We start from the raw sequence: 12,048 nt of genomic DNA, 5'->3' as shown, positions 1-12,048 counted from the left end.
GGTCCCCGAGAATCGGAGGATCCACTTCTTTCTTCGACATCTGGGTTTTCCATCGGCTGTTTCCCAGGACGTCTTGGATAATCTTCTTCAGAAATGTTCTGATTATTAGCGGCCATAACTTGTTCAGGGACTGGATGCTTAAGGCTCTCAATGAAAGCACCAAACTGTTGACGCCGTTTTTCATCAACAGTGAAATAAGAGCACAAAAACAATAATCAGTTATGGCCAATAAAAATATGATAACACAAACGAGATTTTTTACGTGGTTCAGCAGTTAAATCTGCCTAGTCCACGAGTCTTTGTTATTAAACTTAAGATGATCTCTGAAAATTCTTCAAGGATGAATTCTCCAGAGTTTTCTCTCAAGATAACAAAAAATTCGGTCCTTTACAATGGTGCATGACCTCTCTATTTATAGAGAAGATTTCAGAATACTATCCCACATATTTCGGGAAGTTATTCTTTATATGCAAATAAATTTAACGGCATTCAAAGCCTGTAATCCTATATACAAGGAAACGTCCCCTGAAGATCAGGGGGCGTATGACTGAACAATTAATATCCCTTGATTATAGGGGATATATAACAATCAATGTAGACCGCGTCTCTTGTTGATGACTCACTGAGATATTCAAAGTTATTATCTTATATCGCCAAGGCCCTATTCACCTAGGTATCTTATTGAATTTCGAGCTATAGCATATTCCCGAGATCACATGACTTCGAGCTCATACGTGTGTCAGGCTCGGAGCCCTGATCCGAGGTCATCCCGAGATAGACGTACTTCGGGGTCTGTCTTTCGAGCTTGTGAGGATCTCGAGGCTACCATCTTCAAAGTCGTCTCTGCTTCGCAGGTTCGATGCCTAGACTTCGGACGTGTTCCAGATATTACGAGTCCATTCATTACAAATCCAGCTTTCGAGGTCACAATTCTCATGGCTCGAAATCTGGGTGTAACAGGTTGTGATAAACTGTTGATTATGAGTGTGAATATTGTGTTGTGAATATGATTTGTTGATTGTTTGGATGACAAATGGTTAATTTGTTGAGGGTTATCACTGATTGGGTGAATGTTATGAATTGCCGTATTCTTGGTTATGCGTTGTGGAATATTTGGTTATTGATGTTGATCTTGCTATGATATTATGCTTTCTTGCTGGGCCTCGGCTCACGGGTGCTACGTGGTGCAGGTAAAGGCAAGGGTAGGTTGGATTAACCATGAGTTGGAGAGCTCTAGGGGCAAGGTGTACATTGTCAGCTGCTCGGCCGCTACGGTCGAGGGATTGTACAAGGACGGAAACCTAAAATGTGTATTTTTCCATTAGAGTGGCCTGAATTATTTATAACTTCTGGAATTTGTTGTAATTAAGTCATCTAAACCATGTGTTTGAGTTTCCATGTATTAAATTGTCATTTTTAATGAAAATAGCCTGTTTGTGACCAAAGTCTTTTATTCCTAATCCGTTGATGACGTTAGATTCACATTTTGTTTAAATGACTTGGTTAGCAAGTCTTGCACTATTTTAAACACGCAGTGTAACGGTCTTGGTTACCCAGGACGTTACATTTAATTTATTTATATATAACTAATTTTTTAATAATTATAATAATAAATAATCATATATAATTGACATTTATTTCAAAATTTTCCATATGTATTTATCATTTTATTGTTTTCACATTTCAATTTTAAAATAAAAATATTTTTTATTTATATTTAAATAAAATATTTAGGAATAACTAATTTTTTAATAATTATAATAATAAATGAATCATATATAAATTGACATTTATCTTCAAGATTTATTATTTTGATATTTCAAATTTAAAACCAAAATATCTTAACAATTAAAAAATATCATGATATTAATTTGATTAAGAACATTATTAATTAAATTAATAAAAATATTTAATTAAAAAATGAGTGATTATGCAAAAGGTCATGATTTATAAATTTTCTACCCTAAAAATATAAAAATCTTAAAAATGTATATAATAAAAAAAAATGAATGCAAATCATATAAAATAATACTAATATTAAATAAAAGCACGCGTACAACAAGTAATTTGAATTTTATTTTTGACACGTTAATTATTACGAATTTCTCGAAAATCTGCAGGAGACTCGCTATATAATGGACATTATCATGAAAAAAAATTACGGTCAAGACACCCTTACTTATCCATATAAAGAGCATGTTGTATGGTTACGGTGAAAATGAATCACTTATACACAATCTCCCAAAAAATATATATTTTTTAATCTTTGAAAAACATAATCAATTCAAACAACTTAAGGACCCAAAGCTGATGAAACTCAAACAACACATTCACCATTTTTCGAAAACTTGGTAGGGCATTTTAGTTGTTATCAAGGCCTCAGGAACACTCCACATGAGTGCAAAAACCAAAACACCAAGAAAGGCTAAGAGGGGACCAGCTGTTTGCACACTGTCTTCAACTCCAAATGGGCCACTTGTGACCTCATATAGAAAATCAAGAATACAAGAGGTAGCCTAGAACCCAGATTGCACACTTCTTAACCAACCCAAAACTTAGCTTCAAGTCCTTCACATCTTCATCACCCCCAACATCGAACCAACTCTGCCCACCTACTTTTCTACTTGCCTTTATCACCCTTGCCCCTCACTGGTCATCGTCGCAGTATCTTCCTCACTCTTCTATCTTGCTCTGCCACGTTCGATCCATGCTCCACTCACCTCCGTGGCTTTGCCTTGCCGCCACACCAACCCTAGGAGATTTTAGTTTTGGTTTAAGTTTCCTTTTAGTTATTAGGATTATTTTAAGTTTTTATTTAATATGAATAATGATATTTTGTTTTCCAATTTGTTATTAGGTTTAGTATATTTAGCTTTAGGTTGCAATTTTTTTAGATTTAAATTTTAGTTTATTTGTTTCTTTTTTTTTAATTTCAACTGTGAAATAACTAATAAATTTAGTTTGATATTTTTTTATATATATATTTGTTGATGTAACAAATATGCCTTTCTATAATTGGAGGTATGAGCCAACAATAGGTGGTTTTCCGATCCTGCTCCGGTGATGAAGATCGCCTTTGACTCATCGGGGATACCTGCAAGAAAGACACTCCGATGCCTAAGTCAGTAAATTTTTCGATGCCTTTGTTTGAATAAGAATCTCATATTTATAGAACAAAAATGTAAAGTGGTTAGTTGGTTCAACCGAACCCTTGACTGGTGGAGGAAAAAATAACCGAATTTCCCTCCAAAATACGTTGATTTTAAATTATGTATTCGGAGGTCAGAGGCGCAGACCGCCTCTGACCCGTAGCTTCTGCCTTCGAAGCTTCTACAGATCAAAACGATCCATTTTGAATATTCGGTAAATGAGGAAAGAACTTTGGGCCAAATATTTTGGGCCCAACAGCTTCCCCCTAGCCCAAGCTTCAAACAGACGAGGCATGCTTATTCACTCGAACCTTGGGCCGACTCTCCAATGCCAAAAATTTCGCCCAAAGTCGTCATTCTCCGTAGATCGAGGTGGTTCGTAGGTACACGATCGTCCAATCTCCTGACAAGCTACATTTGAAATTTAATGCAAACACAATTACCGAGTGAAGCACTCGATTCAGGAATTTTACTTCTCATTTAACTAGTTCTAATTCGAAATAATTCTCATTTCAGACTTTTCAAACTTTACTCTATATTTCCCAGGAAAGAACTTGAAGGGAAGAAACCCTAAAGATAACCATCCTTCTATTCTTACAGCGATCATCTCAATCTTCTCTATCATGTCTCCACGTTCATCTCCTGAACCTATGGATTGCGATGGATACAAAAATGCGTATGAACGCATACGCAAATTTTTCGATATTCCTAATAACGTCACGGTTCGGATGCTTTCGGACGCCGAACTTCGGGAATGGCGATTCAAGGATGTAGTCAAGCCTACTGAAATTGTTATGAGTCTGAGACACATCGAATGGCTTCGTTTCCCTCTTCCTGCTCTGTTGGTGCAAGTAATTTCAAACTCTGGAGCACACATTTCTCAATTTCTTCCAAACGCTATCCAATCCATAGTTGGTGCTCAGATGATAGGAACTCCCAGGAATGTCGACATTCAGTCAGATGACATATACGCATGCTTCACTAAGTCGAAGAACAAGGCGATAGAGGGAAAACCCTGGAAGACCTTCTGTCTCTCTCCCAAAAAGGATCGAACGATCTTTACTGATTTTGACAGCTCCCACCGAAATTGGGATAAATATTTCTTCGTCGTTGGTGGAGCGCGGTATCCTGAATTTCTGCCTCAAGAAAATTTTCCTTTGGCCAGGGTGTTCATAAAAGGTGAGTTATGTTTTTATTTTGTTCCTTTTTGCTTTTAGTGTGAGTTAATCATATCTGGATGATTACCTATTAATCTAACTCTGCGTATTACTGTTTTACTTCCTCGTATCAGATTTTTCATGGCCTCAGGTTAGCATGAGTCCTGAGCTACAGAGCCTGCTGACAGAGAATGGGCTTATGCACGAGTCCAAGGAAAACGCCATTAGCATCAGAGGTGTGATGAACCCCTACTATATGCAAATCATGACTCGGCTCTGCTTCATGGATTGAACCGATCTTGGGGCCATGTGGGTCAGGTTGTAGAAGGGCGACATATCCCTAGGCAAAATAACAGCTACCTGCGCGAAACAGCTTGGAGCTTTTTTGAAGAAGTCTCCCCCTGCTCCTTCAACTTTGTCGCTGTCGAAGACTGAGTATGAGAGGGCGTGCTCCAAGACCTTTGCGGCATGTTCCAAGCGCCAAGGGGTCCCAGAGAATAAAAATAAAGAAGGGTCTGGTTCAGCTCCTGTTGCAGAATTATCTCCTGATAAGTCTGCTTTGGCGCGCAGATCTTCTCGTATACATGGGCGATCCTCTACGCCTTCTGACGCCCTCCAAATCCAACCTCTTCAACAGGTGCCTCTGCCTAAGGATGCCTTAGGGAAGAGGAAGACACGTGAGGAGTCCTCTGATGAAGATTCGGACAATAGGAAGTGTATTTCGTCAAAGCTTCAGATCCAAAAGGGATCTGCTTCTGCTACTAAGGGTTCTCCCCTAGCAATCCCCAAACTTACTCCAGGGAAGTTACCAACTGGCCAGGCTCTAACGTTGTGCAAGAAGCCTCAAGGGTCTGCCCCCGTTGACTCTTTACTTGCATAGTCTTCTTCTTTGCATGCAGTTGGATCCTCCTTGAAGGCAGGTCCAGAAGGAGCGGCGCATGCTGCGGCTGTATCTTCTACACTGGCCAAACCATCAGAGGCGGCGACTGTAGATGGTGCGCAAGGTGGCCTACCAGTCTAGGCGAAGTCTCCTAGCGTCTGCATGAAGTCGTCAGAGGCGTTACCCTCTGCTTCTTCTTTGGATGGGGGTTCTGACGCTGGCCGTAAGCATGGATCAGAGGGGAGATGCCCTTCTTCTGCCTCCCGTAAGAACCGACTTCTGGAGGATGCTTTCGGAGATGGTTTTGAGTTCGTGAACAATCATTCTCAGCCAGTTGAGGAAGGTCCGACCGTCACTTCTGAGATTCTCCCCGTATGTCAAAAATTGGGGACTGCCAAAGTCACAGGTGTTCACACTTTAAATGTTGATGTTTTCGCAGCACCACCAGTGGCTTCTGAGTCCCACCCAGGAGAGGTCATCATTGTATCTCCGAAGGGTACGAGTACTTTTGAGTCTCCTAGTGCTTTTCTAGAGCAACTAATGTCCTTTGCAGTGCAGACGCCGGTGTACCTGCCAAGTGACTTGGGCGAAGACGTTGGAGATGGGTTACTTGTATGCCCTTCCATGCCATATCTTTCTAGAGTGGGAACAATTGCATTAACATCTAACAGTGTTATGGTGTCAATGCTAGCAGAAGGTGGGGAGCTGGTGGCCCCCGTTGCTTCTATTGCTGCATTAGCAGGGGGGAGAAGCAAATGACAGAGCGGGAGTCATGTCCGAATATGGTCCTTCTGCGTCTACATAGGTGATGGAGGAGATGCTACGCATAAGCAGACCTCATCTTCCTGCAGAAGCTATTGGATCGCTGAGTGGGCAAGGGGACTTGCTGCAACAAGTGTCAGACCATATTTGGATGGTAAGTTGGTTGAAAACTAGCATGATTTGTTATTACAGAATAGAGCGAGTATCGTGTGATACGTATGTAGTATGATTTTTGATAAGTGTAATTGATGTTTTGCAGAGCTATGTATGTGCCTCTGCTGCGAGGCGGGAGTATGCAGCGGCTGTGCAAAAGAGCTCTAGGCTGGCGAAACAGGCAGTGAAGCTGGAAGAGGAGCGAGCAGGGAGAATGATGGCCGAAGCAAATCGAAATGTGCTTGTGGAAGCCATCAAGAAGTTAGAAACACAGCTGGAAGAGGCTAAAGAGAAGGTGGCCGCCATAGAGGAGAAGCTAGTAGGTACTGTCGGACTCGAGGTGGAGCGAGACAAACTGAAAGATGATCTGTTGGTGATGACCAATAAGTGGATGGAGAAAAACCAAGTCTACGTTCAACATGAAGCCCAAATGGAGAAGCTCGATAGCATGATAAATGACCTTCATGAGGATGTAGTGTCATTGCAAACAGATAAAGAGATTTTGGAGAAAGAAAAGAAAGAGCTGCAATGAAAGTCAAAGATGCTGGAAATGAGCGTGGAAGATGCCAAGAAGCAGAAGCTGGAGGTGGAACTCCAATTAGAGAAGAGGCTGAAGGAAAAAGAGGAGGTGGTCATCAAAACCGAGAGGCAATTGAAGGAGATGGCTGAGGTGTGTGTTATTTCTGTAGTCATTGATGTATTGGCAAGATGGTGGATTAATATGTCGCATGTGTTGACGACATGATTGTTTTATTTTTGCAGGGGGCAGAAGAGGCGGCAGTGGAAGCCACGAGGCAGCGCATCCAAGATCGTGAGATCACTGAATGGAAGTTTGTGAGGATGGCTGAGGTGGACACTGCGAAATACCTTGATCTGGCACTACGTAATAAGAAGCAGACCCCAGAGGAGAAATGGGCAAAGCTTGAGATGTACTATAAAAGTGTCGATGTGAAAGTGGGAGAATACAACGTTGACGAGTATCTGAATGAGCTCGGGGATCTGCAGATCACCTATCCAGCGCATCATCTAGAGAAGCTGAAGCTGAAAGGCAACGCTTTGGGGTCGATTTACAACTCTAATGGGGAAGCAGTGGAAGAAGATGATGTGGCTGAGACTTCTGAACAGATGGTGATTGAACCTGCTCCAGTTGTAGAAGCCAGACTAGCTGGGGAAAGAGGTGCCATAGAATGAACGACACATTCTCTCTTCTATTTTGTTTCCTTATTTTTTATTTTTTGATTGATGCTTGTATATGCATTCTTTGGTCTTTTTTGGCCATTAATATGTAGACAATTATAGATGTAATAGTACAAATTATCAATACAAATTGAGTTTTGTTCACGTTGGTTGTTTGGTGTGTTTGTGGATGTGTTCTAGGTTCTTTAAATTCTGAGAGGGATGCAATCTGTGTTGGGTTGGCCTCGATGCCCCTTTGGCTGACCACATATCCTAAAAACTGTCCAGAGGATACCCCAAAGGCGCACTTAGAGGGGTTCAGTTTCATTTTATAGGTGTCAAGGATGTCGAAGCATTCGGTCAAATCGTCCACATGTGAAGAGCTTTGTTTAGATTTGACGACCATGTCGTCGATATAGACCTCCATGTTTCTCCCAAGCAATGAGGAAAATAGCTTGTGCATCAGCCTTTGGTACGTTGCTCCTGCATTCTTTAGCCCGAAGGGCATAACTTTGTAGCAATACAATCCACCTTCTATTATGAAAGCTGTGTGGATCTGATCTTCTAATTTCATTGGGATCTGATTGTATCCGGAGTAGGCATTGAGGAAGCTCATTCTTTCAAACCCTACCATGGCATCTATCATCTGATCGATTTTCAGTAGAGGGTAGCTATCCTTTGGACATGTTTTATTTAGGTTGGTATAGTCTATGCATACTCTCTTTTTCCCGTTCTTCTTTGGGACCACGACAGGGTTGGCTAGCCAACTGGGATATAGGCATTCTTCGATCGCCCCTGTGCTCAGAAGCTGTTGTACCTCTTCTTGGATGACCTGGTTGACTTCAGGAGCGAACCTCCTCTGCTTTTGCTTGACGGGTGGGAAGCTGTTTGATATATTGAGGCTGTGACTCATGATGGAGGAGTCTATTCCGGGTATGTCGTGTGGAGACCAGGCGAAATTTCCAACTCTGGCTTTGAGAAAGTGGACTAGGGTTTGTTTTTCTTTTTCAGAAAGTTTGGTACTTACCAGCACTATTTTAGATGGGTCAGCGTCGTCTAGACAGATTTTCTCTAGGTCATCGAGAGTGATTTGGGGTTTTTCTTGGTCTTCTTCTAGATCGATGCCTCTGAGGCATGCTGGTAGGTTGTGTTGTAATTGTTATTTGTCAGGATTGTCATCAGGGTTGGAGGTGCCAGAATTGTCTATTTCTTTCAAGGTAAGGAAGCACTTCTTGGCCTGCTTCTGACATCCCTTTATGTCGATGGTGTAGCGTCCATTGGGTGAGTGGCACCGCATCACCTAATGCAAAGTTGAGACTACCCCTTGCATCCTGTGGATCCAATTTCTCCCCATGATGGCGTTGTAGCTTGTGATGGAATCTATAATGAGGAAGTCCACTGGCAAGGTACGTTCTGCGGCTACCACGGTTAATTGTACAACGCCTTCGGGTATACCCTCTGGCTGTTAAATCCCAAAATGGGTGTAGTGGAGGTCCGAATCTGATTTTCCTCGAGGCCCATCTTCTGGAAGGCTTCCCAGAAAAGGATGTCAACCCCACTGCCCCCATCAACTAGAACTCTACTCAGTTGGCAATGGTCGACCTGTAGCGAGATGACGAGAGGATCGTCATGGGGTAGGTGCACTCCTTGTAAGTCATCGTCGGTGAAGGTGATCACAGAGGCTGAATAACATCTGTCCTCCGAAGTGACAAGATTGACTGTGTGGCCTAATGATCTATATCGCTTCACCCGTTCCTCCATCCTCTTGTGGATTTTGGTGGCATGCTCTTGGTCTTCAGTGAGCTCCACGATCCCATGTATCATGGGGACTTGCTTGAGAGGTTCTTGTGGGCTTGCAGAGGCTGTACGCACGGGGTCGGCTGCTTGTGGTGTTGGGGCAGAAGCAGGATTATGCTGCGAGGTGCCGGGTCTGCCTGCCTCCTTAATGTACTGGGTTAGCCTTCCACTTCTCGTGATGGCCTGGATCTGATTATACAGGTTGTGGCATTCAGCGACCGTAAGGCCGTGATCTTTGTGGAAGAGGCAGTATCTGTTTTTATCTCTTCTGTCTGGAGGAGTGGTAATCTTGTACGACTCATGCCAGATAGGTCTATCTTTATTCTCTTGATAAATGACTTCCGGTGGGACAGTGTATTCGAAGGAAGGATACCATGGTGACTCTCGGTTCTGTCTTGGTCTCTTCCCATCCTTTGCATGGTCCGTCTGTTGCCTCTTCCTCTTGTCATCTCTAGCAGGTGGTGGAGGGTTATTCGCTGGTGGAGCGGAGATAAGTGCAGATTTCTTCTGCGCACACTCTCGAAATTCTAGGATTCTGAAGACGCCCTCGGCTCGGATCTAGATCTCAGCCATGTCATAAGGCGGTGTCATGGTGAGATTTTCGTGCAAGAGAGATCCCACCTGCAAGCTTTTGACGAAGAGATTGGCAGCGATAACTGGGTCGACGTCATGGATCTGATGCACGAGGTCAATGAAATGCTGTAGATACAACTTCGGATGTTCATTTTCCCCTTGCTCGATCCGATAGAGGTCTGCCATTGTTCTTGGTGCCTCACGGTTTGTACTGTACTATTGGAGAAAAGTTCGTCGGAGGTCACTAAAACTGTTGACGGAACCAGGCTTTAATTGTCTGAACCATATCAGAGCTGGCCCAGAGAAAGTCGTGGAAAAGATCTTGCATTGAATGGCTTCGTTGTTGGCTTCTAGTGCCATTTTCTGCTGGAATTGAAACAAGTGGTTTAACGGGTCTCCCTTTCCATTAAACGCAGGTAGAGAAGGGATTATGAAGTCTCGTGGTTTAGGCTCGTTCTGAATCCACTCTGAGAAGGGAGACTTCTCAGTGGTTCTTGATACCAGATCCATGTGCTCGGTTGCGTGAACGGACCTCCCGTCTGAGAACTTCTGCATCATTTCCCTCATCATTTCTTCTTTCCAATTGTCTAAGAACCGAATGGAGGGGGTACTGTAACGCCTCAACTCCAGGAATCGTTACAGTGTGCCTTATAAACAATGCTAAACTCACTAATCGAGCCATTTGGCCAAAATCGTGTAACTAAGTATGATTAGCGGTTTAGGGATTAAATTTTTTGGTTAAGATGTAACGATTCATTAGAACGTTTATTATATACATTGGGATCCCAAAAATATAATTTAAAAGTCTATTACAAGAAAATATTTACAACCAGCTGATCTAAGCGGCAAAACAGGGTTTAACCCTAATTCCCCTTCAAACCTCGGCCGTGGTGGTCAAGCAGCTGCATATGTACACATCATCACCTAAGCTCTCCAACTCAAGGATGGTCCAGCTTTCTTTTGCCTTTACCTGCACCACATAGCACCCGTGAGCCGAAGCCCAGCAAGAAAACTTAATATGCTCATGAACAGTAATAACATGTCATCAAATCATAAGGCACACGCCTAGCAGATATAGCCCTATTCAAGCAGGCAAATGAGTCCACGTAATGTTGAGTATAACACATCAACCAGTGATCATAATAATCATCCAGGGATTTTAGCCCCAAATAGCAGAGTGACAGTTGTAATAGTCACTAAGGTGGGTTTATTCCCAATAGCCATGTGACGATAGGGTCACCGGGGCTTTATATATAAGTGAGCCTTTCACTAGCTTAAACAGGATAGGTGCATGATGACTAGTCACTAACATAACCATCCTCATGACCATAGAGTCATAACCATGGAACTCTGTTCCCTAGCCATGTGACAAGCAGCCACCTAGGCCTTAGGCCCTGACTCTTGTAACTAGTCTTAGACTAGGCAAGCGCTTATAAGATTCATCGACCTTAGGGTCAGTCCAATGTTAATGCTCCTAGAGTCATTCAACGCTGATATCGATTAGATCTAATCTTCATTTGGCTCTGCGTTCAGGACGCTTATGCCATTTCTAACTCTTAGGTCAGTATCCCTAACTAGTCAGTACCATATACAAGTAAGAAATGCCACCAAATATATATCATATGTCAAATATCCAAATAAAGGGCATTCAGCATGCTTACTCAATAATTACTAACACAATTAGGATCATGCATAAACACAGAGGCTCAAGCTCTGAACAATTTCATACTCAATATTCATAGCATGCCCTAATCACATGTTTCTCGTGCATTACATGCATCACATTTAGACATCCAACATGCATCAAGAATAACCATGCATGTCACATATACATAGGGTGCAGTTTTCTTACCTCGGGTTCGAGCAAGAATTAGTAAAAGAACAACCCTTGAGAACGATCAATCATTTGATCCTTTAGCGGTCACCTAGTCATAACCAAATATGGAATCCCATCAATAAAATAAATCATAAAAAGGTTTATAATCTAAAACCACACTCCTGGGATCCATCCCGCACTCTCGGGAATCTCAATCTACCCAAACGGGGCAAAGGAACCCATCCTCGAGCCTTAAAAGTCACCCTGAGCCCTAAAATAGGCTTGCTGAAAAATGAACCAGCGCTGCAGCCCTATTAAATGGCACTGAGGCGCTATTTCAAGTCAGAGAGGCCCAGCTCTCTGCCCTGCCTAGCGCTGTTGTGCCCTGAATGGCACTGCTGCGCCAACCACAGACCAGAAACTTTCTGGTTTTCCCTCCTTGCGATTTCCCTTGAAACCAACCCTCCAAACCTATCCCAAACATCACCCAAACATCCAATTCAACCCCTAAGCTTCATACATATCACAACATCTTCAAAACCCAATCAAACTTACACAATAACTTCCATGAATTCTCACCACTAA

At 42.5% G+C, this 12,048-nt stretch overlaps 1 protein-coding gene across 1 annotated transcript; it reads right to left on the bottom strand.

Moving 5' to 3' along the window:
• Window positions 1-8,705: 8,705 nt before the first annotated feature.
• On the bottom strand, window positions 8,706-9,833 carry LOC133814697 (uncharacterized). The gene is made up of 2 exons (XM_062247627.1): window positions 9,696-9,833; window positions 8,706-9,632 (listed from the first exon to the last, which is right to left on the bottom strand). Exons 1-2 carry the CDS (start codon window positions 9,831-9,833, stop codon window positions 8,706-8,708), a joined length of 1,065 nt encoding a protein of 354 aa, XP_062103611.1.
• Window positions 9,834-12,048: the final 2,215 nt, after the last annotated feature.

This window comes from Humulus lupulus, chromosome 2 (assembly GCF_963169125.1).
Source record: "Humulus lupulus chromosome 2, drHumLupu1.1, whole genome shotgun sequence".
NCBI classification, from domain to species: domain Eukaryota; kingdom Viridiplantae; phylum Streptophyta; class Magnoliopsida; order Rosales; family Cannabaceae; genus Humulus; species Humulus lupulus.
This window is presented reverse-complemented; position numbering and strand designations above follow the sequence as displayed.